Source organism: Panthera onca, chromosome B4 (assembly GCF_046562875.1).
Source record: "Panthera onca isolate mPanOnc1 chromosome B4, mPanOnc1 haplotype 2, whole genome shotgun sequence".
Lineage (NCBI taxonomy): Eukaryota > Metazoa > Chordata > Mammalia > Carnivora > Felidae > Panthera > Panthera onca.
Window position 1 is genome coordinate 6,714,196 of NC_138345.1, and position 27,765 is coordinate 6,741,960.

At 51.7% G+C, this 27,765-nt stretch overlaps 1 protein-coding gene across 1 annotated transcript in view; it reads right to left on the reverse strand.

Moving 5' to 3' along the window:
• ITIH5 (inter-alpha-trypsin inhibitor heavy chain 5) overlaps window positions 1–27,765 on the reverse strand; it is an 81,837-nt gene that overhangs the window by 6,449 nt on the left and 47,623 nt on the right. Inside the window, exons 8-10 of the mRNA XM_060659348.2 lie at window positions 11,165–11,333; window positions 7,506–7,815; window positions 1,778–2,337 (exon numbers count right to left, since the gene is read on the reverse strand). Coding sequence (XP_060515331.1) covers window positions 1,778–2,337; window positions 7,506–7,815; window positions 11,165–11,333 — 1,039 coding nt within the window. The remainder of the gene's footprint in view (window positions 1–1,777; window positions 2,338–7,505; window positions 7,816–11,164; window positions 11,334–27,765) is intronic.

Below are 27,765 nucleotides of genomic sequence, written 5' to 3' on the forward strand. Positions count from 1 at the left end.
GGACGCTTAAACCGACTGAGCCACCCAGATGCCCCTAGGCTTATTTTATTCTTTTGTAAATAGATAATGTTCTATTAAGTTCTACCTAATTCTTATATTAGCTATTCTTCCTAAGACTTCTGCCCATGTAATAGGGGAAAACATTCTATTGTATGTGAGATGCATTTATGGGGTGGAGGGGAGCAGAGTTGTCTAAGGGTACGGAGTCTCAGATCTGCAAGATGAAAAAAAGTTCTGGGGCTACATGAATCTACTTAACATGACTGAACTGTACACTTAAAAATGGTTAAGAGGGTAAATTTCATGTTATTTTTTTGCCACAATTTTAAAAAGCATTTAAATACAAAAGTGTAAAAAAAAAAAAAGACAGTTAAGATCCACATATAATTATAATCTGAACTTTTCCATAAATTTCCAGGTCTACAGACCTCACAGCAGAGGGTGTCTAACATTTGTAGAATGCTTACTATGGACGAAACACTTGTACGTCTTTCCTTGGAAGCCCTTCAGGGAAATCATTAGTGTCTATGTTTTATAGGCCAGGGAACAGAAGCCCAGAGAGGGTCAGAAACCTGCCCGGAGCCACACAGCCAGGTAGGAAGGTCGCTGAGCCGAAACGGCGGTGTCTGGGTCCTGCCCTCACGCTCGCTCTCAACCAGGCCCGGGTGCTTCTCAGAGTTGAGCGCACGAGGGACAGGTGAGGCAGCACTTGTAGGCCCTGGGTTCCTGTCCCCTCCCTCTCTAGGAGATGTGAACTTGGCAGGAATGTAATAATCATGTCGCACATAAACACCATGCTGTTTGCCGCCGAGTGGGATCACTGAGGACGTTCGCGCTCTGTGTGGGCTGAACTACTTTTCCTTTCCTTTTCTTGTGCTTGTCGCTACGAATTTCCCCCAACAAAACGGCACGAGACTAAACTCTGCGCTTTCTGTTTGGGCTGTGAGAGACCAGTCGAGGATGAATTGTCTCGAGAACTGACAACACAGCTCCTCACGTATGCTCTCAGGACAGCAGAAATCACGCATCTGAGAGGAGAGTTCTCTCGCCTTCCACAAAGCCCAGTGCGTGTTCAAAGGAGTTACGTTCTTCCGCTCGGGGCCCGTGTGCTTCCCGTCCGCACGGCTAACCTCTGGGCGCCCACGGCTTGTGAACGTGCACGCCAACACGTAAAATGGCATGGTCCCAAAGTACCTAAAAATGTAGCAGGGCAGGGGCACCGGGGTGGGTGGAGTGACCGAGCTGGGGTCACGATCCCAGGGTCGGGGCATCGAGTCCCGCGTCAGGCTCTGCGCTGTGCACGGAGTCTGCTTAAGATTTTTTCTCTCTCCCTCTCTCTGCAACACCTCCCCACTGGCTCTCTGAAAGTAAACTTTTAAAAAACGTAGAGGGGCACTCAAACCGAGTACCGTATCCGTTTATCTGTGTGTTCACCACGCTGCCCCGTGCTGCCTCATCCGTGGCGGGCCCCCGGTGCGCGAGTTACCAACAGACCGACTTCACCTGGCGGCATTTCTGGGACAAACGCCACCTCTGCTCTGCAGAGACGCACAGGGTGCATCGATACAAACACGAGGGTTTACCACGGCCTGTGCAGACTGGCGGGCAGGCGGGCGTCCGATTCATACAGACTGTGACACGGGAGGGCGAGGCGGACGGCCCAGGTGTGTACGGAGTGTGACACGGGAGGCCCGGGCGGCCGGCCCAGCTGACGCGGCCCATGGAGGGCTGAGCGCGCACGTCGGCTCCCCACGGCCGCCCCCTCCAGGCGGGTTACCTGGCTGCGGGCTGGCGCCTCGCAGACTCTGCATCACGGGTTCGGGGCCTGTGGCCGCGGACACGCTCTGTGCGTCCTCCGGCTTGTCCGTCTGTAGCCCCGACCTCTTCAAGTGCATGGACGTGACCGGGGTGAGGAAGCGGGAGGCCACGGCCAGGGCCTGCGCTTTCTGCCTCAGCCGCTCCTTGTCCCGCTCGTCGCTGCTGTGCAGCCAGGCGCTCAGCAGCTCCTTCGTGCTCAGGTAGCTCCAGAGCCGCTGCACGTGGTTGGGGTCCCCGGCGCCACCGCCCTCGGGCCTGGCGCTTCCCGCCACGTCGTTCCCCGCCTCCGGGGGCTCCACGGGCACATCCGCCTTCAGGACGACAAACTTCTTGCTGTTGCTGGCCGTGACTTCCACGTGCAACCGCTCCACCGTCCTGTGGGCCAGCTTCCCGGCGATGACGATCTCCGAGCCGTTGAAGTAGTTGGGGAACAGGGTCCTGGTGACGCGCTCCACCGCGGCGGGGGGGTAATCGATGCGGATGTCGGACAGCAGAGGGGTCCGGATCTCGTCATAGAACCTGCAGCGGAAGGACAGAGAGAGTCAGGGCCGCCGTGGCAGCACAGGCCCTGCTTGCCAATGGCGGGGGGAGGGATCTGCTTCTCGGGGCCCTCAGTGCAGCCCTCCCCACAGAGCACTTCCGGCAGGAGGCCAGGCAGAAGCTGCTTGAACACCCCTGGTGACGGAGAACTCACTCTCGAACTGGCTTCCCACCCACTCTCAACTGCCGTGACGAGGCAGAGGAGACCTGGGAGTAGACTGCCGCCTTCCTTCCCGCAGCTTCCACCCGCCGATGCCTGTCCCGCCTTCCTTCCCGCAGCTTCCACCCGCCGATGCCTGTCCCGCCTTCCTTCCAGCAGCTTCCACCCGCAATGCCCGTCCCGCCTTCCTTCCCGCAGCTTCCACCCATGATGCCCGTCCCGCCTTCCTTCCAGTAGCTTCCACCCGTGATGCCCGTCCCGCCTTCCTTCCCGCAGCTTCCACCCACCGATGCCCGTCCCGCCTTCCTTCCCGCAGCTTCCACCCGCCGATGCCCGTCCCGCCTTCCTTCCCGCAGCTTCCACCCGCCGATGCCCGTCCCTCCTTCCTTCCAGTAGCTTCCACCCGCCGATGCCCGTCCCGCCTTCCTTCCCGCAGCTTCCACCCGTGATGCCCGTCCCGCCTTCCTTCCCACAGCTTCCACCCGCCGATTCCCGTCCCGCCTTCCTTCCAGTAGCTTCCACCCGCCGATGCCCGTCCCGCCTTCCTTCCCGCAGCTTCCACCCGCCGATGCCCGTCCCGCCTTCCTTCCCGCAGCTTCCACCCGCCGATGCCCGTCCCGCCTTCCTTCCCGCAGCTTCCACCCGTGATGCCCGTCCCGCCTTCCTTCCCACAGCTTCCACCCGCCGATTCCCGTCCCGCCTTCCTTCCAGTAGCTTCCACCCGCCGATGCCCGTCCCGCCTTCCTTCCCGCAGCTTCCACCCGCCGATGCCCGTCCCGCCTTCCTTCCCGCAGCTTCCACCCGTAATGCCCGTCCCGCCTTCCTTCCCGCAGCTTCCACCCGCCGATGCCCGTCCCGCCTTCCTTCCCGCAGCTTCCACCCGCCGATGCCCGTCCCGCCTTCCTTCCCGCAGCTTCCACCCGCCGATGCCCGTCCCGCCTTCCTTCCCGCAGCTTCCACCCGCCGATGCCCGTCCCGCCTTCCTTCCCGCAGCTTCCACCCGCCGATGCCCGTCCCGCCTTCCTTCCCGCAGCTTCCACCCGCCGATGCCCGTCCCGCCTTCCTTCCCGCAGCTTCCACCCGCCGATGCCCGTCCCGCCTTCCTTCCCGCAGCTTCCACCCGCCGATGCCCGTCCCGCCTTCCTTCCCGCAGCTTCCACCCGCCGATGCCCGTCCCGCCTTCCTTCCCGCAGCTTCCACCCGCCGATGCCCGTCCCGCCTTCCTTCCCGCAGCTTCCACCCGCCGATGCCCGTCCCGCCTTCCTTCCAGCAGCTTCCACCCGCCGATGCCCGTCCCGCCTTCCTTCCCGCAGCTTCCACCCGCCGATGCCCGTCCCGCCTTCCTTCCCGCAGCTTCCACCCGCCGATGCCCGTCCCGCCTGCCTTCCCGCAGCTTCCACCCGCCGATGCCCGTCCCGCCTGCCTTCCCGCAGCTTCCACCCGCCGATGCCCGTCCCGCCTGCCTTCCCGCAGCTTCCACCCGCCGATGCCCGTCCCGGCTTCCTTCCCGCAGCTTCCACCCGCCGATGCCCGTCCCGCCTTCCTTCCCGCAGCTTCCACCCGTGATGCCCGTCCCGCCTTCCTTCCCGCAGCTTCCACCCGCCGATGCCCGTCCCGCCTTCCTTCCCGCAGCTTCCACCTGCCGATGCCCGTCCCGCCTTCCTTCCCGCAGCTTCCACCCGCCGATGCCCGTCCCGCCTTCCTTCCCGCAGCTTCCACCCGTGATGCCCGTCCCGCCTTCCTTCCAGTAGCTTCCACCCGCCGATGCCCGTCCCGCCTTCCTTCCCGCAGCTTCCACCCGCCGATGCCCGTCCCGCCTTCCTTCCCGCAGCTTCCACCCGTAATGCCCGTCCCGCCTTCCTTCCCGCAGCTTCCACCCGCCGATGCCCGTCCCGCCTTCCTTCCCGCAGCTTCCACCTGCCGATGCCCGTCCCGCCTTCCTTCCCGCAGCTTCCACCCGCCGATGCCCGTCCCGCCTTCCTTCCCGCAGCTTCCACCCGTGATGCCCGTCCCGCCTTCCTTCCCGCAGCTTCCACCCGCCGATGCCCGTCCCGCCTTCCTTCCCGCAGCTTCCACCCGCCGATTCCCGTCCCGCCTTCCCTCCAGTAGCTTCCACCCGCCGATGCCCGTCCCGCCTTCCTTCCCGCAGCTTCCACCCGTGATGCCCGTCCCGCCTTCCTTCCCGCAGCTTCCACCCGCCGATGCCCGTCCCGCCTTCCTTCCAGCAGCTTCCACCCGCCGATTCCCGTCCCGCCTTCCCTCCCGCAGCTTCCACCCACCGATGCCCGTCCCGCCTTCCTTCCCGCAGCTTCCACCCGTAATGCCCGTCCCGCCTTCCTTCCCGCAGCTTCCACCCGCCGATGCCCGTCCCGCCTTCCTTCCCGCAGCTTCCACCCGCCGATGCCCGTCCCGCCTTTCTTCCCGCAGCTTCCACCCGCCGATGCCCGTCCCGCCTTTCTTCCCGCAGCTTCCACCCGCCGATGCCCGTCCCGCCTTCCTTCCCGCAGCTTCCACCCGTGATGCCCGTCCCGCCTTCCTTCCCGCAGCTTCCACCCGCCGATGCCCGTCCCGCCTTCCTTCCCGCAGCTTCCACCCGCCGATGCCCGTCCCGCCTTCCTTCCCGCAGCTTCCACCCGCCGATGCCCGTCCCGCCTTCCTTCCCGCAGCTTCCACCCGCCGATGCCCGTCCCGCCTTCCTTCCCGCAGCTTCCACCCGCCGATGCCCGTCCCGCCTTCCTTCCCGCAGCTTCCACCCGCCGATGCCCGTCCCGCCTTCCTTCCCGCAGCTTCCACCCGCCGATGCCCGTCCCGCCTTCCTTCCCGCAGCTTCCACCCGTGATGCCCGTCCCGCCTTCCTTCCCGCAGCTTCCACCCGCCGATGCCCGTCCCGCCTTCCTTCCCGCAGCTTCCACCTGCCGATGCCCGTCCCGCCTTCCTTCCCGCAGCTTCCACCCGTGATGCCCGTCCCGCCTTCCTTCCCGCAGCTTCCACCCGCAATGCCCATACCACTGCTACAGCAACACCGTGCGTACGATCTGATCTAACTCCCCTTCCGCACTCAGATGCTTGACAAATGGCCGTGAAGTGTGTGACTGCCGTGTGCTCCTGTTCCTGTGCACCTCACCCCTCCCCCGGTTTCAGGACTATCGTCAATGGGATAGGATTTCAAGAATCCCCAGCTGAGGGACCTTGGGGTAACTTCCCTCTGTACACACCCACGCTTCTCAAAGGGCCTCTTAAAACCCGGTTCCTTAGAACCCGGCACATTTTCCGGATGCACTCTAACCGGCCCGCTCTCCTGGAGAAATCACCTTGACGCTGACACGAGGCTGGCATGTAACGGATGCCGCATTCGCTTGCCTTAGCTTTTCTCCCGGTTGTTACGCGGCTGCTTTTTGCTGAGTAAAGGGACAGTCGAAAACCTCCTCCCAAAGATCTAGAGAGCAGAGGCGGTGGAGGCCATCTTAGCCACTTCCCGGCTGTGTGTCTTGGGACATGTGACTTACCCTCTCTGAACCGCAGTTTCTTCCTCTCCACGGTTGCAACGTTGAAGTAACTGCTTTGGTAGACTACTGCCCCCTCAAGCCCATTCTCCTTTTTTCATAACTGAGTTCTAACCATCCAGCTCTAAAGTACATCTCTCAGCCTCTGCTGTGGCCAAACACGGCCAAGTTCTCACCAACGGAACAGGAGGAGGAGCGATCTATACGACTTTTGCAATGCTTGCTTAAAATACAATGGCTTTCTCTCGCTTTCTTTTCTCTCTCCCTCTTTGGGGCTGGAATACAGAAGTGACAGTGACCTCATCTCAGGGTTGCAGCTAAAGACGAACCGAAGGGAAGGACCTGGGGTCTCCGAATGACTTCATGGAGCAGAGTCCAGTGTCCCAGATATCATAGGAGAGAGCCACCTGCGTGGCTGCTTAGCTTAGACCCTAATACACCTACTCCTTGGCTTTCTGGGAGGATCGCAGGACGTAACGGATGCAGGAAAGCCTGGCACACCGTAAGTCCTCGAGAAATGCTGGGCACTGATACTGTCTTGGTGACAGGGCAGTGCAGCTGATTTGTTGCCACGTGATTGCTTTTGCTTATGAACACGCTATTAAATCTTAGCCCTGGTATACAATGCCCTAGATTCCCCCTCTCTGAATGTAGTTGTGAATAATTTTGAAAATATGGGAAGCAAATCTGTGTTTGTATTTAAATCTTTTGATGGAAACGCCGGGGGGAGGGGGCGAATGGTGACTAGCCCCTTACCAAGAACCCACCTTCACTGCCCACCTTACAGACCTCCAGTTAGACTGATCACTGGTGAACGTTCCTTGAATGTGGCTATCGAACAGCTGTAAATCTACCGAAACCTCACTTTCCTTTGAGCTCCCTGCTATACGTGAAGGCGATCCAAGGATACGATGTGGAACTGAGAGTCAGTACTCTCTCAAATCAACAGCAAAGTCGTACCCCGGGTGTGGCCATGTGGCACCTGAGGGAAGGCTCCGGGCGTAATTAGAAGACCTAAGATCTAGTTTTTCCTCCACCTCAAGAAAATAAGCGCATCAGTGGCCAGTCTTCACCAGCTCACAAAAAGGAGACAGCAGGACCTCTCCTGCTTATGCCACCTGTGAACTCACAGCAAATATGCAAGCGTGCTGGTCCCCTGGCGAGGACCCGAGAAAAGGCAAGAACGGAGTCGCAACCACGAGAGCGGACTGAACACCTAACGTGCAACAGCCATCCGGCCAACAGTCCGCACGGTTTTCTCACTAAACTCTGTCAGCCGGCCGTACCCCTCATGTCACAGACGAGGCAACGGGGCGCAGACTGGCTCGAATCGTGCCTAGAGTCACAAAGCAGGGCCAGGACCCGAACCCGCATCGACCTGGTTTAAAAACCCCTTCCGACGTCACCCAGTGTGATGGGTTCCGGCCACACGGCCCCGCACCCCCTTCTGAGAGCCTGAGTCTCACTCTCCGGCGCGGACGGACCCGACGAGCTGTGAGCCCGCGTCGTCCTCCTCGAGAACGTGCCGGGTGAGGCCGCAGTTCTCCAGCGACAGTTTCTCCAGCAGCTTGAAGTCCACGTCGTTCCCGATGCCGATGGTAAAGATGCAGATCTGGCCCCGGGCGGCCTCCCTGGTGTTGTTGAGGATCCTGAGGGTGTGGGTCTCCCCGACGGTGGGTTTCCCGTCGGTCAGGAAGATGACGAGGGACACGCTGCGGTCTCCGACGTCGTCCTGAGCCACGTAGTCAGTGAGCAGCCTGATGGCCCTCTGCAGCGCCCCGTTGATGTCCGTGCCTGGGGAACAGCAAAACAGGCCGGCTCAAGCCCTCATGCTGCACACGTGCACGGTCAGGCACGGACACCCCGCCACGTTCAGGCGTTAGCAGGAGTACGTGCGTGGGAGGGGGTCACCCGCACAGGCGGGTGATGTCAGCTTACACAGCCTGTCTGGACACTCGCCAGCGTTTGCCGAATGGATGGAAGCGGCACAGGCCTATCCCCCCGTACAGAACTCCCGAACGGATGCTGGAGAAGGAGCCTTGGCTCGAGCCCCTCACTACCTTAGCATCAATGGCTCCCACTCCTTTCCTGGGAAGAGCTCTGTAAAGGGCAACCCCAAAGGGGTCGGGTACAGGAGTTTGGAGGGAGGGCGAGTCCCAGAGGGAAAGAAAGGGCAGCTGGGGAAGGCCTCTGCTGCCTCTCCTTTCTCTGCTTCCCGCCCCTTCGGGTTACCTCTGCCTATCAGAACCCCCACGAGGCAGAGGCTTTAAAGTTTATGCCTCCTGTCCCCACCTCTGCCCCTGCCATTTCCCCTTCACACAGCTTGTCGCCAGCAGCTCCGTCAAAAGCCAGGGACAGTGTCTGCGGCAGGTGCCGGAAAGGTATGTGCTTGGTGGATGGAGAGACGGGTGGTTGGTTGGTGGAGGTGGGCATGGCCCTGAGATGAGCTTTCTGGATTAGCTAAGAATTTCATTCGGTGGCTATTCTACAACCACCCAGGAAGACTGAGTGCGAACACGTATTTCTGCCCCCGACTCCAGTGGGGTTGTTTTTCTTTTTTCTTTTTTAAATGTTTATTTATTTTTGAGAGACGGAGACAGAACACAAGCAGGGGAGGGGCCGAGAGGGGGAGACGTAGAATCTAAAGCAGGCTCCAGGAGGGGGCTCGACGGGGGGCTTGAACTCATGAACCATGAGATCACGACCTGAGCCAAAGTCAGATGCTTAACCAACTGAGCCACCGAGGTGCCCCTCAGTGGGTTTTTTTTTCTTAATGACTTCGCTGAGATGAAATTTATGTACCAAAAACCTTACCCGCTTTCGGTACACCATGAATTACTTTCACTAAATGTACAAAGCGGTGTACCCATCATCACTGCAATCAATCACCCTCACTGGAGGGATTTTTAACTACCTGCAAAATGTACCATGTTTCAGTGAACCAGATAATTTCCCCCCATTGCTTCACATTCTCCAGAATTTCTGGCTAAAACAAAAACAAAAACAAAACAAGCAAACAAACAAAAACAATACCCGTCTATGTCCGTGCAAACACACTGATAATTCTAAGATGCACACAGAGTCTGGAGATAAGGGGAAGTTACAGCTGAAATAGTATTTAGCATTTCTTTGGGCTCATTAACATGCCTTTCTGGAAGCCAAGCCTACTTTCACCTGGCCTCTGGATATATGGCCCTGGAAGAAAAGGCAGGTGTTTATTTTCTCTTTAATCTAGAACCTGGCAATGGTGCCCAACCTTTTATTCCACCTTAAGGCCAAGGAGCCCAGGCAAAGGGATGCACTTAGCTTTTTTAATACCAGCACCAAGCACAGCAGGGCCTGAACCAAACCCATGCTAAGAATGGTGGGGGGGGGGGGGGCATCTCCTGCACTCTTAAGAACAGGGAGGCTCCCTCCACCGGTAGGGGGGGCCCCACAGAGCTGCCCCAGACCTCCCCCCCGACAGCCCACCCAGGTCATCAGAGGACACACGTGCACCAGCAAGAGGGACTGACTACTTGGGTGAAATCGGCCACATCTGACACGAAAGAGACCCTCCCGTGTGCCAGCCACTGTTCTCAGCACTTCAAATATTTTAACTGATCTCATCCTGATCACAATCCCATTACTGTCCCCATTTTAGAGGAGGAAACTCAGGTACAGACACATTAAATGGCTCGGACACAGTGGGGCTGGCTTCAGAACCTATGTTCCTGATCCTGACGTCCCCACTTCTTTGAGAGGAACAGATAAATCTTCTGTTCACCTATAGAGGTTGGGGTGATGGCCACATGGAGAAAAAATACAGGAGACCAATAAAGTTTCTGAGGTGTGGACTCCAGAAGGACATAATACGCATCAGCTGTCTCCTAAAGTTTTATCCCCACACCCTCTGCCAACACACACATGCACACACACACACACACACACATCCCATTCTGATAGTGAGTAGTGCCACTGAAATACATTCAATTGAGCAAATACTTGTTGAGCACGAGCTGTATGTCAGGAGCTACGCTGGGAACCAGGGGCCATGCAAAGATGAAGAGTTTCTTCCCTCAAGGACTTGACTTGAGTCTCGTCAACTTCCTGCCGTGTTATTAAATCCGATCTTTTCTCTCTCCCATCAACCCGTCAAGCAGTCCCCATATCACACGGCTGTGGAGGCAGTAGGAAGTCCCACTGCAAAGTCAAAGTCCCATCCAAGCAAGATCAAGTTCCAAACAAAGTTTGTTTGGGGAATCAGAGCTCTGCCTTGGATAGAAAATATCCAAAAGATGAAGATAGAAGATCCGAAAGATGAAGCTAGAAAATAATATACATACGAAAGATGAAAAACGTCAGGAGAAAACGGAACTAAGTAGGTTCCCCAATAACCAAAACAGAATTAACCAGGACAATCACCCCAGAAGAAGGTGTCTCTGCAAAGGCCCTTTTCAGAAAGCGGGGGAGGGAGTCGGGATGAGTTTTCATAAACACCCCAACACTGCGCGCCGGTCATGTGCCCCCTGTGCTAGGGACAGACACGCCAGCGAGAGTGAGCCCCAGTCCTGAGCCGAAGGAACGGGCATCGAGCACAGCTGGGTAACGTACTGTCCCGATCCTCCTATCTCCTTAAATCCTGTATGACCGTCTCCGTCCTCCGCACTCTTGCCTGCGCGCCGTGCCCGAGCCCAGTGTGCAAGACTCAGAGCTCGTCACGCTCCGCGTGCACAGCATCTCCCAGGCCGCCTGGGCCCTGTGCTCTTCTCGCTGGCACAGACTGGCCAACGGGGCTGTCCCGCTGACGCTGCTAACGTTCAGGCACACAAAACACGGAACCATTTCTTTGACTCGGATTCCCCACCCGAGAGCAATGCACAAAAACGGCTTCGTTGTTCGGCTCCATGAGATAAACCAGGAAAGGCTCCAAAACCTATCGAGTATTTCCCCTCTAACCTACTTGACCATCTTACTCCGGGCCTGGAAGATGAGAACTTACAGACTTGGTGTTCAGAGAAACGTAAGCTTCTGGGAAAGCGCTCACCTTTATCTCCTTTCCTGTGATCGGCTTTGGCTTTCAAATCCTTGTCTCTTGGCAGAAAATTAGCTACTCACTTATTATCACGTCGAAGCCAGCGTGGAAACAAGGACTCGCATTTACCTCCGCTGGGCGACATGTGGTGGATATACACTTTGCCGTCGCGGACGTTGTCGGGGGTAACTGACACCAGATGGTCTTTCCACACTTTGATGCGGTTGGAAAAGCCGATGATATTGAAATGATCCTGGGGTCGGAGGTCGTGGAGAATCGTGAACAGGGCATCCTTGGTCTGAACAAACACAGAAGCAAAACCAGTCACATCTGATCGCCCGGGTCCTCGCGTCTCCTGGCTCGGAAACCGCACGCCAGGAACAATCCCGGGGTTAAAATTAAGTGCCTAAGATGTGGAGGGACTTGGATAAATGTCAAGCAGCTTGGTCACCTAACTGGGAAAAACTGGCATCAACGTGTCACAATGTTCTACGAGACACAGATGTGTGTTTAACATGTGAAATGTCACACACTGCTGCGAGTCACGGTATGTCAGGCCTCCGTATTTTCACAGCGGCCGTTCTCTTGACCCGGAAGGTTCTTTTCCTCTGTCTTACGCCCATTTGTTACCTGACAGGCTCCTAGTCATTCTTCAAAGCCCAGCTAATGTGCTCTATCCTCCATCTGAAACATTTCCTCCTTCTTCCAAAGAGAACCGATCCTCTCTCTTCTAGGCTAGCACTGCACTCAAAATACTCGTGGGGTGCGTAATTACCCAGTCGTGATTGTTTGCTTCGTATCTGTGTCCCTTACTGTCTTGTAAGCTCTTGGTAGGGAGGTCCCATTCATCTCCATATCACCCCATGGGCGGGAGAGTTCCCAACACGGGGGGGGGGGGGGGGGCATAGGTGGAAGTTCAGCAGAGACATGCATGCAGAAACATTTTATGAACCGTAAGACTAAAGGTATATATAGTTAATACCCTAAGAACTTAAAAGAGAATGCAAACATAGGGCCGCAGCGAGGTGAGAGGGCTTCATGGAGGAGGGGCAAGATGAGGGCAAAGGAAGTGGGTGGGCTGGAAGACTAGGAAGGGCATTCTGGAAAGCAGCGAGGACAAGTGAGCTGAATGAGTAAGTGGCAGAGAGAGGGAGAGGTGTGGAATACAAAATACTGTTGCCGATACAAACGAAGTCGGACAGACACCCCCCTTCATCTCTGGGACCCACAGAAAGAGAACACCGAGAAGGATGGGGTGTAGGACACACAGAGCTGACAGTGTTCGAGTAAAAATAAATCAGATAGTTACAATAACCAGATGTGGGTGGAGGGCCCTAAGTGTTGACACGGACGGTGTGAGGCAGGAAGCTGGCAGAGCTCAGACTCCTCACCCTTCCTTCCACGTAGAGCCAACGCCACCCCCAGCGTGCGCATCGGATGGCCCGGCAGTCTAGACCTCCGGGACGTCTGGAGGCCCACAGCTGCGCTGTGACGGGACAGCGGGCACTGTTGTCCCCGAGACAGCCCCGCCGGCCACCCGGCTGGAAGGCAGGCACCTGGACAAACTCGCACGCTCCCCAGAGCACGGAGCCGGCCGGGCGCCACAGGGCGCGGGTGTGGACAAGGGGCAGCTCCTGGGAACACCACGGCTTGTTCAGCAGCCAGCATCCTTAGGGATCCTTAAATAGTGCGCTGGAGACCTTGGCAGGGGCCCGCCCGGCTCCTCTGTGCCAATTCCCCTCCCCCGGCCCCTGATGGATACTCTGCTTTAGGAATAGTCGCTCCAGCCTCTTCCCCCTCCTCCGCTTGACTCGGCGGCTACAGGTTTCTTGTGACCTTGTAAGGCCACAGCTGCAGCTCGCTTATCCTCACATGCACCCAGGGGAGGCGGGCCGGTGGGCTCGCACGGCCGGACGCCTTTCCAGTTGCCCGGGGACCGGCCGGACGGCCTCCCGCCCCTCGTCCCGGGAGGCCCGGATGGAAGCCGCCACCATCCTCTGCAGCCAGCTCCTTCCGTTAACTCTTTGCGGCCGCGGCCCCCCTCCCCGTGTGGCCGATGACCCCGGGAGCTCTGCATTCTTGGAGGGCTTGAAAGGCAGGAGGAAGGGGAGCGTCCAGAAAGAAGAGTGAGCGAGAGTGGACTTCAGCTGACATTTCTGCACGCTCTGTTTACGAGCCGAATGTGAACACAAACCTTGTCAGACCTTCCAAGAGTACAGTCCAGAGAACTAAGCACATTCCAGGAAGATCAGGGGAGGCCCAGAACGGCACAGAATGCGCAGTCCAAGCTTGCTTGAAGGCCTGAACTCCCCCGAAGGCAAAGCTGTGTCACGTGAGGGGCTGGCCTAAAACCCTTAAGAGACTGGAAAGTGACAAGGAAGACGACCTGTAGACGCTTCCAGTGCAGGTGGGCAGATGACGACGGTTCCCACCGGCGCCCCGGCACCCTTGCCAACTAGTGTGACCGACGGGAGAAGACACTGATATCCCAGCCTGCCGTGTTCCTTGGCCTTCTTCCCTGTCCCCAAAGCTCCACTCAGTGCCCTTGTGCCCTAGAGAGAAGCCTGTCTGCTCGAGACCAGTCACTCCAAACACAGCGCTGGGAGTGACGATGCCCTCACTGAACAGGTGACCACGGGACACCATGCAAATGTCTTCCCCGGAGATGTTTAAAATAAGCACATACGACGTGTGCACAGAGTTTCTGTGGAGGTTAACACAATCGGTGGCCGGGTCTGGTTAGCGAGGGAGGCTAACTGTCCAACATTGGACAGTTACACTGAGCCTTTGGGGTCCCGAGAACACTTCCAGGAAGCCACCATCGTCCACGTTTACTTTCTGGGACAAGGACAGGGCTTCTCTGCGAAGACGGGTTCAGGTCACTGTATCCAGCCACCAGGTGGTGAGCCTGCTGGGGAGGAATCAGGAAGTCTTGGGGGGAGGGGGCGGTTGGGAAGAGGCAGGAAAACCATACCCCTTGCGGAGGGAAAGAAACATAAGGAACAGCGGGGGATCTGGCTGCGGAAGAAAGCAGAGTTCTTAAAGAGGCCAGCCGGCAGCAGAGACAGCGGGCCAGCTCTGGGGCCGCGAATCAGTTCCTAGAGGCCCCAGCCCACGGACGACAGGCACCCGCACAGTCCCTGCAGACGCCGCTCTGCAAACGTCACCAGAACATTCCAGAGGGCTTTCGGACTGAAGAGAGATGAAAGGTGCACAGATACAACTAATAAAATAAAAGGATGTCTCTCTTACTGTCCAGGCAGTGAAGAAGTACCTTGGCCGGCAAGGTCATTAACGATGGCTTTGTATAATCCTAGCTATCTGGAACCACGATGGATGGGGACTGCTCTCCGCTTGAGCCTGTTTTATGGGGATGAATTCCTCTTCTTACACACTCTCCTTGGGTTAAAAGAAGGAAGACATATTTCCCTTGGAAACAATGCCTTAGAAGTTAATTCCAGCTCTGCCGTAGGGTTACCATTAAGTCTTTTAGTCCCTGTCCTTAAAGTTAAGTACCTTCGGGAACAAGGTGGATATAAATAACTACAAATAAAACTCTCTGCTTCAGATTCTCCATTCATTCAGTGTGGTTGGCTACGGTCCCCCTGTTCTAGTGGATCTTCAGGAAGGAAGCGATTACGGTACCCTCTGATGGCGTCTGTCGAACGGGCAGGACTGGGTCCCTGGAGTCGAGCACGCCGCCCCTCGGGAGGGGAGTGCCCAGGAGGCAGCTCTGCCCTGTGCACGTCGGGCCCTGCATTAAACCAGGGCCAGCGATGGGAACGTCCTCTCCCCCTTCCCTACGAAACGGAACCCTAGCAGCTGCAGGCGCTCGGCAGAACCCTCGAGGGGGTGAGCGTCCGCCGGGCTAACTAACTACCGCGCCAAGAATGACCGTTCAGCATTTCACAAGCAGGGAAGCATCGTATGGTGAGACCCTCAGAGTGAAATGTCAGCGAGGCCGTGACAAACACAGCTGCCTGCCCCCTCCCGGCTACCACTGCCATCAGGGTTCCCGACGATGCCGCTTCTCTCAAATATTTCTGGGTCTGTGCCAGACCACACTCGACAGGAACTAGCGGACACAAATGGCTTTTGTACCACAAAGTCTGGGTTGTTGGGCGTAATACGAGGGGAGCCATGACATCATGGGCGAAATCCAAGTTCAAGGGTGTTAGATATTAGCCCTTGTATGTTTCCAGCAGAATGGTCACACTGTTCTCCTCAGCAGTGCCCTCACTTCCTCATACTGAGAAGTTTACCAAGACGTCAGCGTTCTTTCATTTTTCCACGTGGTCCTTTTCAATGAACCCAAGAGAAAAATCGCCTCCGATGAACAGCTTAAAATAATCCCGCAAAGAAGCATAAGCCCGCCTCACGTCTGAGTTGGGCCCCGAGCAAAAATCAAGAACAGACACACACCAGGGAAACAGCCCTGTTTCTGAAAGAGAGTCCCCGGAAGTGGACGACGTCCACTATAAACTGAGGCCGTGTGTCCGTCCGCCTTCTCCCTTCCCCAGGGGGGTCCATACAGGTAACGGGGGAGAAAGAGCAAAGCCAATTTATACTGTGCTCCTGTTAGCCTGCAGTCCTTCTTGACGCCAGCAGGGGGACGGCCGCATTGCCCACGGCGTCCCCTGGCAGTCCGTCCCCACAGTCGTTCTACCATTCTACGCAATAAAGTCTGTGACTCCAGCAACGTCTGCAACACCAGATCCCCACCGCAGCATTAAAGCGCGTGTCCGGGCCCGAAACGGAGGGAATGGATACGTCCACTCTCCCAGAATCTCTGTGCTCACGCCACAGGCTTCCACGCAGGACGCTGTCCCAAGTCTCCCTGGAGTCACGGTCACGGTTCAAGACCGCAGCAGCCCCAACGTGCCAACAGATGCTGCAGTCCATGGGGATCAGCTATGCTTCAGCGGGACTATTTCAAGACCGTGGTATTTCAAGATGACGAGAACTTAATCCACAAGAGGCAACAGAACCTTATATTTTTACACACTGCAAGTCTTCCAATAATTTAAAGGAAAGTTTTGAAATCTTATTGTGACTGACCCACCAAATTATCAGATTTTTTTAAAGTCCCAACTTCAGGAGCAAGGCAATAAATGGGGTGAGAGAGACTGTTTCTTCATAACATAATTCATGCTTATATCACTGTTACATTTAAAACCAAAAATCTAGCCACAGACTGGTTTCAGAGAAGAAACCAAAAGATTAAAAAACAACATTACCCCACTGACTACGGTTAAGGCGCCTCAAGAGGTTCTGTAAGCTCATAAAGGAAATCCGTGATAACACGATGCCTCTTGCCGCCTCTCTGCCACAGGATTTCCTGAAACGAACCTCATTAGATAATTTACATTTTAAAGTTATAAACTGTAATACAAGAACCAGAGGGTCGAAAAAAAGTGTCTCTCAGATTTGAGGAATCTTGTTGAAAGAAACTAAAACTATTTTTCTATTGGCTGAAATGTTCTTTATGGAAAGAGCAGAAACTAAGAGGTCTGCTTTATATAAATGGAAAACTTGGAATAGAAGTCATCACGCCTTCTAGTGCTTGAAACAACAGATGTTGGTGAGGATGCAGAGAAAGGGGAACCCTTTGGTGCTGTTGGTGGGAACGCAAACTGGCGCAGCGGCCCTGGAGAAGAGTATGGAAGTTCCGCAAAAAATTAAAAATAGAGCTACTCTAGGATCCAGCAATTGTACTAGTAGGTATTTACCCAAAGGATACAAAAATGCTGATTCGAAGGGGCACAGGCACCCCCGTGTTTACAGCAGTGCCATCAACAATAGCCAAATTATGGAAAGAGCCCAAATGTCCATCATCTAATGAATGGATAAAGAAGATGGGGTTTATACACAATGGAATTTTACTCGGCAACCAAAAAGAATGAATACCTGCCATTTGCAACAACGTGGACGGAACTAGAGGTATTATGCTAAGCGAAATTAGTTAGTCAGAGAAAGATAAGTATCATATGATTTCACTCATATGTGGAATTTAAGAAACGACACAGATGAACATAGGGGAAGGGAAGGAAAAATAAGATAAAAACAGAGAGGGAGACAAACCATAAGAGACTCTTAAATACAGAGAACAAATGAAGGGTTGCTGGAGGGGGCGCTGGGTTGGGGGATGGCTAAATGGGTGATGGGCATTAAGGAGGGCACTTGTTGGCATGAGCACTGGATGTTATATGTAAGTGATGAATCATTAAATTCTACTCCTGAAACCATTACTATACTATATGTTAACTAGCTTGGATTTAAAAAAAAAATTTTTTTTAATGTTTTATTTATTTTTGAAAGAGAGAGAGACAGAGTGCAAGCGGGGGAAGGGCAGAGAGAGAGGGAGACCCAGAATCGGAAGCAGGCTCCAGGCTCCGAGCTGACAGCACAGAGCCTGAGGTGGGGCTCGAACTCACGAACCGTGAGATCATGACCTGAGCTGAAGTCGACGCTTAACCGACTGAGCCACCCAGGCGCCCCTAACTAGCTTGGATTTAAATAAAAAAAAATTTTTAAAGTTCAGTAAATGCTAAATATGAACTTGAAATTTCACCTAGAAGCAAATGTGGAAAACATTATTTCTTTGGTCTCTACGATGTAATGCTCATGCTAGAACGAAGAGAATATTTGAATTAAGCAAAAGCATAAGGTTCCTATATTTAAAAATGTATTGTGTTATGCTATATAATCTCCTTTACTGCTTGACTTCTCACTTCAAATGCTCTTTCAATGCAGTATTGCACTAGACTCCGTTAGATTACCTAATTACTTCTGTGTTTACCCAAGCTGTATAAAACTATAAGATTGTGGTTATTTCATAGGTAGAGAAAGGCCCCTTTTTGGCCTAAATATCATTATTACTTCAGGCCTGGATCTAAGAGAAAATGATTGCTAAACACCAAATTCTGTCTAAATTCAGCCTTAACCAAAAAAAAAAAAAAAAAAAAAAAAATCTGAATAGGTTTAGATATTAGAACATCTTTGTGATGTAAACATAACTACACTTCCCAAGTCTTTCGTGTTTGAATAACATTAATCTAACTTGAGAAGCAAATGGTCTCTCATGTTAATGCTCTGGCTAATGTTAAGATTCATCACCTAATATTTTGACTCTTTTTGACAAATCTAGGAAACATTTGCCTAATAATGTCATTGTACATTCTTCTAAAAAGGCTCCCTGCCAACAGCATTAACATCTTTGATTCTGTGGACATTAATCACATCCATTTTTCACGCTCGATGTGTAAACAACTAACTCAAGACTCAAAACAGATTATGTGTTCGCTCCTCTTTGCGTGGTGGATACTCGTCGGGATTTGTTCTCGTTGTCGATCCCTCACTCTGGCCAAGGATGGAGCTGAACCACTTCTATCTGTAGGCTCCTGCTCTAACAGGAAGTAAGAGCTACTGACCATGAGATGTCCACCTCCATTTACACGTCTCCTTTGTAACTGGTGTCCTTCCATCCATGTTCTGACACACCTACCGACTGCCCTGAGTGAGTTCTTCGTCCCCAGGGCCTGGTCTCACTTCTTAAGTTTGCACTCCCTAACTGCGTATCTGGATTCTGGAGCCCTGTTTCGTTCTACAGAATCTCGTGGTGTCTGACTCACTGAGTGCCCTTTGACCCAGTCAGCTCTCTCCTGACGTGTCGGTTCTCATGCCCGTCGCCGGGGCATAGGTCCACCCTGTGCCACCTGCTATAAACCTCCAGGGATGTGCCTTGACGAGCATTTAAGAACCGAAAGGTTGGAGAGGCTGCGAAAAAGCCATGCTAAATATGGAATAGTGGAACGGCTAGCAAGTAACCACAACACAGCAGCACGTGTAGACGGTACGTACAAGAAGATATTCGGAGGAAGTGGAGTCACCCCCCCCACAGGCAGGGGCAGTGATGACGTCCCTGTGTCTCTTTCATCTTCCCACACCCTTGAAGACAGCGTGAGACTGCAAAGCGAGATTCTGGTCGCAGGAAGGAATAGGTGAACTTCGCTGTCGGGGGTTGGGGAGGATCTTCGCTTTTCTTCTGAGTTTTGGTAACACTTATTCTTATTTGCAGAAGGAGACTGATTCTGGAGAGTTAGAGGGTCCAGAGCAGAGAAGGCAGGAGCTTCCTTCTGCCCCCTGCCCACTGCCGTCCTTCAAAGGAGCCAGCTTCACGCAACGGTCTCGGGCTCAAATCCCCACCTGCCTCCAAATGGCACGTTCGCTCTTGTCTCATGACTTTCTTCATGTTTTTCCTCAACCAGGAACTCACTCCCTCCCTTCCTGTCAAGAAAACTGCGTCCCATCTTCCAAGGACTACACTTCCTAGGTCACCTCTGTCATTTATCTTTTGTTGACTACTTCAAGCCCTTGCCCTTCCCTAAAATTCTTTCCACTAAGCACTTGACGCGTTGCTTTGATTAACGTGGGATTGCTCCACATTTCTTTTCCCCAGCAAAATTCCCAGGTCCTTAATTAGAGGGACTTGAATGTGCTTCTCCAGCACACACGTTTGCTCTTGCCACTCATCACCCTCTGCTGGGCTCCTCTGGACCTTCCCACCCCACCGACTTGACTAACTTCTAGAAGACCTTAAGGCTCACTCGACTACCCCTGCTCCGAGAAGTCCATTACCCCCTTCTCCACTCCTAAAAAGACTTGACCGGCACCCGCTCTGTGCCATGACTGGACCACCGTATACCTCTGTCACAGGGAGCACTGTGCACACAACGCTCACGCGACTTTTCTTCTCCTCCGGACCTCCTGAGAGAAAAGGTTCTGTCGTACTTATCTTTGTATCCCCTGTGCCTCGCACCTCTGCCACAGCACGTGATCGATGTCTGTTTCATTCTCTGAGGATCTGGAGTCTGCAGTGGAAGCCAAGGTGGGACCCGGGGGCAGAGTCAGGCGTCCCGCAGGGGAGGGGGGAGCCCATGCTCTCGGGCAGGGGTGGCACTCCGGGACCTCACCCTGGCGCAGTTCCCCAGCCCGGGCGGGAAATCCCTGATAAGCATTTGTTATCTCATTTAGCTTGCATCTACAGGATTTATCTTGTTCCTTGTAGCAAAAGTTGCCTTTCGGGCCCCGTCTAGCCCTTTACGGACAGCCGGCTGATCCGACTGGAGAGACTTGAGTACACAAGTAGGACGCCAGCAAGGAGAGGCCAGGCTTTTTGGTGATACGAGGACCATGCTGTCAGATGCTGACCAGGAGGCCCACATCCTGAACAGATCATGCGGGAGAACTCACAGCTCTATACTGTTCATGTTTCCTTTGTAGGACAGCCACGTGGTGCCTTTATTCAGAGAGCCTCAAAACTCTTTAAATGTGACCTCATTTGGGTAAATCTTAAGTGCCTCCACAAAAAGGGTTTTAAATGGGTGCCTCTGATTTATTTAAAATTATCTATATTATCGTTGTTGAGGAGCAAAAAAAAAAAAAAAAAAAAAGGAACAATCCCAAGTTTTCCTTGGTGCTAGGGGGAAAAATACTTTGCCCTCTGTCCATCATTTATTTCCTCATATTCTGAGTCAGAGTCACAAACACGTTTTCCCCACTGCCTTCTGTTCCCCGCCCGAAGTCCCAGATCTCTGTTTTGCAATGTGCTTCTGAAACACGCGTCTGCTGGTGGCCATGTCTGGGCGAGAGCAGCTCAGCAGATGAGAATAAATCCTACCAACCGGAATGATCTCTAGCCATGCCTGTCAGTCACCCCTGTAGACCAGGGGTCAGCAAAGGATGGCCTGGGGGCCAAACCCAGACTGGTGCCTGTTTTCTGATAAGCAAGGCTTCTCTGCGGATTGCCAATGGCCGCCTTTGTGCCACAAGAGCACAGCTGAGTAGTAAGACGGGGACCGCCGAGCCTGCAAAGCTTACGTACGGTATTTACTATCCGTCGTCATAGAAAGTCTGTCGACCTTGGTTCCAGGAAACCAGAAAGGGGGAAGCTGGACATTTTTGTTATTAGCTGGACCCATGTTTTCAGATGCTTACAACAAGGTCTGCAAGAGTACCCAAACCTTCCATCATCCATTTGTATTCTGATGGCAGCCATATAGTGCCTATCTCTGAGACCCTCCAAATTTCCTAGACATGATCTCATTTGGCCCGCTGGCATCTTTCCTCTTCAGAACTCCTTCATTTGTTCAGGGAGCTCCAACCAGGTCACTGCTCCCTGAGGCCCTTCTGGGTTCTGCTGGCCTTGCCCACACTCTTCCCAGCCGCTCAGTGAACCTCAGGCCGCCCTTCCTTTGATCCCCATCACATAAAAGCTACTTTCGGGGTGCCTGGGTGGCTCTGTCAGTTGAGCATCTGACTCTTGGTTTCAGCTCAGGTCACGATCTCATGAATCGTGAGTTCGAGCCCTACATCACTGACAGCTTCAGAGCCTGCTTGGGATTCTGTATCTCCCTCTCTCTTTGCCTGTCCCCCGCTCGCTCGCTCTCTCTCAAAAATAAACATTTTTTTTTTAAAAAAGCTAATTTCTCAGTATCTTTTTTTCCAGCATCTTCTCTTTCAAACTGTGACAGATTGACATGTTCTTGAAGAGGACGGCTGGAAGGAAGGTCACGACATCACTGGACCTCCCAGTCACAAACCTTCTCCTCTCTACACCCCCGCTGTCTCCATGCCCGCACTCGGCCTGTCCAGCCCCAATCCGAAACGGAAAGAAGTCTGCATCCCTGTACGTGCCCATGGTGTGCTTCGAGTTGAATAATAAATCACTCGTAGTTAATTCTGTGCAGCAGGGCAGAGCAGCTCCATTCGTGTTTCGTGGCGCCAGCTGCCGGCCGAAGCCTCCCAGGGCAGCTGGCATCCGTGTGCACTCACCCGCGACGGGCAGCGTTCCGCATCACGTCGCTTGGCGGTAAGAACAGGTAGAGCCTGGAAGCTGGAAAGGCGGTCCAGTGTTATGGTCCATGTCTAACGGCACAGTGAAGAATGATATGGGGAAGAGCTTCCGAGTGGGAGAGACTGGGCTTGACGCTGAACTTCTCGACTTCTAACTTCCTGTATTTCAGCACAGTGAAGTCACCTCCCTGCCCCTCACCTTCTCATTTGCAAAAAGGGAATAACAACGTCTCTCTCATTGGATTGCTGAAAGAGTCGATGAAAAAAAATGTATGTAAACCACTTAAGAGTGCTTGGTATATACTAGTCACTCAGTGGTACCTACTGTGACTTAAAAGAGCATGCTGCATTTAATGTGCACGTGCTGGTATGCTTTTCAGCAAAAATCATTACCTACTATGTGGGAATATGTACTCTAATGATCAAAAGTAGGATGGTTCCCGAATCCATGCAGACAGGCTATATGCACATAAAATGTCCACACAGCTCCTGGAAGCAAAATTCCAGACGTGAAGACGAAACTGCTTTCCTGGAGCATGAAGGGAGCCAATGAATAAGGCACAAGCAACATTCACATTTCCCCTCATTTTAATTTGGCAGTTACAGAGAGGGAACATTATGCTTGTTCTTTACCCTCCAAAATCGTTTACTAAATGAACTGGTCAAAGAGGGGCGCCTGGGTGGCTCAGTCGGTTAAGCATCCGACTCTTGATCTCAGCTCAGGTCATGAGCTCATGGTTCCTGGGATCGAGCTCCACGTCGAACTCTGTGCTGACAGCATGGAGCCTGCTTGGAATTCTCTCTCTCTTTCTCTCTCTCTCCCCCTCCCTCCCCACCCTTCCCCTGCTCATTTATTCATTCTCTCTCTCTCTCTCAAAATAAATAAATAGACTTTTTAAAAAATGGAGAAAGGAAGACAAACTTCCAAAAGCTACATGGAAATCTAGGGTTGGCACAGAATGGCACAGATTATGGGAACGAGTCTGTAGAAAGTTATAGCAAGAAAGACATCTGGTAAATGATGCATCAGCCAACTGCTCGGTTGCCAGATAGAGTCCGTTAGCCAAGTTCCTAATTATGAAGGCGAAAGTAGATCCAGTTATATAGATTAGGGAAAGGAAAGAGAGGAACATGTAAATCTTGGTCAAGGAAAAATGAATTTCATGGAAATACATTCCCCTTAATGTTCCCAAGGACATGTATGTTTGCTAGTTCCAGTGCTTTAAGCATGAAATTCGTAACGAAAAAGAGGTCTACGCTGATCACATTTTCTGAGGCTCTTGTGAGCTCTTCTTCCCACGAAGAGGTTTTACAAGTTGAAACGGAGAGGCGGAACTCTCGCCTACCCTAACACCAGACCTGTCTCTCGACAGATTCACCAGTCAAAGCACACGGGATAGAAAACAGAGCCAAGTCCGGTGCCAGCAGCCTGGGGGAGGCTCTGTAGCTGTTCCCCAGCCAGTTAGGTCCTGGCCTCCAGACTCGCATCCCCACTGGGATGACGACCAGAACCAGAAAGTGCCAGGTGCGCACGGCTACGTGCACTTCCCAGGCACTGACGAGCCCGTTAGCGAGAATACATTTCAAGGTCAGATGATCCTACGATTTCTATACATCAACTGTTCAAATGACAATGATTAAATACCAACTCTGTGTCTTTATTGTGATGAGTCACGTGAAATACTTGAGGCCCATCAAAGATGAGGGGAGCCAAGAACCTCCAGCCTTACAGTGACTGATTCTTCACAGGATCCAAGTGGACCTGTGACAAATGTCTGACGTTGCCAAGCCTGTTGACACATCACAAAAGCCCCGTGCTTGGAATAATTTTCCTCTTCACCAGTGGACATGATATTGTGTTCGAGACTCTGCAAACAGGCATCTAAGCTTTCACTCACTGCTGTGGCCTTTGAGAGCTGCTAAAATAGCCAGCAGTTTTCGAAACACTCCGAGGCGGCAATGGGCTTTAGGAATTGTCTAGAAGCTTCTGACATGTGTTTGGCTGGTCTAGGGTGGTTCTCCTGGAAAGAGGCCACGCTGGAGCTCAGAAGCCAGCAGAGCACATGCCAGATTTTCAGTGCCCAGAAGTGATGGAATTTTAATATCCAGGAATGAGGGAGGAGGGGAGGCTGGCTCCCCGTGTGACGTCCACACTGCTCTTGCAACAGTGTGCGGACATCCCTCCTGCTGCGACACGGGTCCTGAAATGTCAACCTGCGCTCACCTTGCAGCCACGTGCCCTTCCACTGTTGCACGTGAGAGCGATGCCCAAGCACACGGCTAAGTTATCTAGCTGAGTTATCTTCCATTGCAAAGCCTCGGTTTCTCCATCATTAAAATGGGGATGACAGCCAAATTCTTATAAAGATTAAATATCCTCTTATCCAATAATTCACGTAATACCTTTAGCATAATGCTCTGCATGTCGAAAATGCTCCGTGCTCTATTTTAGAAGTGCCCAAATTATTTTATCGCTCATGGTAAGTCTAGGAGACCCTGACTTAGTTCATTAGTTTTCTCTGAACGATTTGGGGCAGGATTTGTCTTTCTGGGGGTTATTTAGTTAGGAGGTTCTTGATCGTTCTCCCATCAGAAGTGGAAGAAGACACTGCGCCCAGGAACGGACTGGGTTTGAGGTTAAACCCTGATGTGACTCAAGCAGCTAAAGACAGGAGTCCTTCAAGCTACCGGGGCTTTGGGGTAACCGATGACCTTTGTCAATACTGGCCACGCATTTTACCATTTTGGCGTTCCTTAATATTTACTGGGACATAACTTAAATATTATAATTGTGCTGAATTCTACCAATGCATACTACGGATGCTGTCACTGTAAGTAATTTACGTTATTTTGAAAACATGAAGATAAAAACAGCATTTTGTAATTTGCATTTTCTTAGTTACTAGTTCACTGGGCTCTTTTTTCATACTCTTACTGAATCTTATTTCTTTTCTGAAAACCGTTTCATCTTCTCTGCCCATGTCTCATGTAGGATGAATATTAACCGATCTGGAATAGCTCTGCTATATTAAAGGCAAACTTCTCTTTGCCGCATATGTTTTCCCAGCCTTCTGCTCGCTTTCATTCTATTTCCACGGAAAACAAAAGTTTAACATTTTTATATAGCTAAAGTGATTGGCTTTTTCCTTTTGTAATTATTCCCATTGCTTTTAGGCTTAGAAGGTCTTTCCCAATTTCAGAACTCGTTCAATATGCGCCCATATTTCCTTACTTATTTTTGGGTGTGGTTCATTGGTTGGTCTTCGCTGCTTAATCCGTTTGGAATTCTTACTTGGGCAACAGTCATAAATATTAATAAACTGGTAGGGCCTTTCTAGAAAATGTGTTTTTAATATCTGTACAAGCCACAAATTAGTTAGTATTCCTTACCCCATTAATTCCACTTCTAAGAATCTAGATTACTTAAGAAAACGATTGGCACGTGGTCAAGGATTTCTACAAGAAGACAGTCAGTCATCCCAGGGCTGTTTACAATGGCTTAAAAGTGGAAATAACTCAAAAATCTCTCACGGGTGGTGTGAGTGAGTAAATGTCTTCAGCTGCACCCTCCAACACGGTGACCACTAGTCACACGTGCCTACTTATATTTCAATGTATTAAAATTCAATAAGATAAAAAAATGCAGCTGCTCAAGTTGCATTAGTCACATTTCAAGTGGTAATAGCCACGTGTGGCTAGTGGCTACCACACTGGAGACAGCACAGGTACAGAACATTCCCATTCTCATAGAAGTTTCTATTGAGCAGTGCTGCCATTAAAGTCAGCTTTTTATGGAATAGCTAATAGTATCAGATGTATCCCTAATATAAGGGTAAGTAAAAATACCAAAATACAAAAAATTTGGTGGGAACACAGATTTGGAGGGGTTGCAGTAATTTTTTTATTTAAGATTTTTAAGTTTATTTGCGAGAGAGCACAGCGGGGCAGGGGCAGAGAGGGGGAGAGAGGGAGAATCCCAAACTGTCAAGCGCAGAGCCCGATGTGGGGATCGAATTCATGACCCGTGAGATCATGACCTGAGCCAGAATCAAGAGTGGAACGCTAAACTGACTAAGCCACCCAGGAATTTTAATTACCAACATCTTCGTCAAGTTATATATTTTTCCCCCAGAGGAAACCCAAACCCCGGCCTCATGAAGGTCATTGTGTTAAAGAAAAAATAATTAAGAAAAATGAAGATTTATGGGTGCATAGGAAGTTGACGACATACACAGGGAAACCTAGTTCATGGCACCTACTCAGTAACTTAACTGTTAATTTTTCCCAGATCGAAATGGGACTTCCCAGACTGGGTCAAATACAAGATGTAATTAACACTATATTCTGTGGCCAACAGCGGTCCCCAAAGAAGCCATGATTATCCATCTGTCAGCACCTGTATTCCAGCCAAAAAGTCACAAAAACAACAATGGCACTTAAGAACCTGGAGTACATAAAGAATATTCAGTAAATATGGAAAGGCTGTGAGGCCTATCAAACACCTCTCAAAAATCAGCCAGTACCGAAGAACATTTCACGTACGTGCGATTAATCACTTTGGGAAATACTGCCTGTAGAGAAAACCTACAGCAAATCTGTACCCAACTCTCCCACTGAAAACAACTAAAAAAAGCAAACTACAAAATGAAAAAAATTTTAAACCAAAACGGTATCGAAACAGCGAGAAAAAATGATCTGCGAAAAGATGAAAATTTCAAGAGGTGGGCTCAGCATTTGGGATCACTTTTATCTAAGGGATGTCTGTCAAGGCCAAAGAAGTATCTGAGAGGCTGAGCATCATGTTAGCTGCTTAGAGGGTCAGAAGTCAAAGTCCAGAGCCCACCAGGGATAGGTGCTCGGGGAAAACCTCCATATTTTGTACCAAACAGAAATAAATCAGTCTTGAGAGGACTGTGAGCCATCTGGGCCACCCAGGAAAACCCCAGGCCCTGAAAACGGACGAAAACAATCCCAGATTTAATCCCCCAGCTACCTTACAGAAACACCCCAAACTTTCTCTAGCAGAAAAGTTCATCATCCGAGGCTTTAAACTATTTCTACAAACAAATGTTTAAAATGATGTTCGTCATGCAATCAAAAATGACCAGTCACACAAGAAGAGAAGAGAAACAGTAAGAACAGCTCCTCCGGGCCTCAAGTTTGGGATTATCAGACACGGACTTTAAAATAAGTATGTTTATGGTACTTGAAAAAATCAAAAATGTTATTACAAACTTTGCGAAATAACTGAACATTCTAAAAAGTGGCAGATTGGAAAAAGAACCAAATGGAAATTCTAGAACTAAAAAACGCAATAACTGAAATAACAGGACAGACGAGTTTAACAGCATACTGGACATAACTGAAAAGAGAATTTGTAAACTTGAATAGCTTTGGAATGAAGTATGGAAAGGCAAAAGTTGGAATAAATAGAAGAGATCATGGGAGGCAGAATATGGAGTGATTTTCTAACACTGGAATCCTAGAAGGAAAAGGAAAAGTGACCCAAAGCAATTCCAGAAATAATGGCTGAGGATTGTTCCACGAATCCACAAATTCATGAAGTCCTAGGAACCTCAGGCAGGAAAAATAAGAAGTCTACGTCTGAAATCATTATACTCAAACTACAGAAAACTTAAAGAGGAAAATCTTAAAAGCAGTTGGCAATAGAAGATCACCTTTAGGGGAATAACAGTTAGTAAGACTCCTGACTTTTCAACAACAACAATGAAAGCCAGGAGACAATGGGATCGATCTCCCAGGGACTGAAAGAAAATCACTACCAACCTACAATTCCATTCCTTTCAAAATATCCTTAAATACTGAGAGTGCAAAAGATAATTTTCAGACAAACAAAAACTAAGAGAATTCTTTAC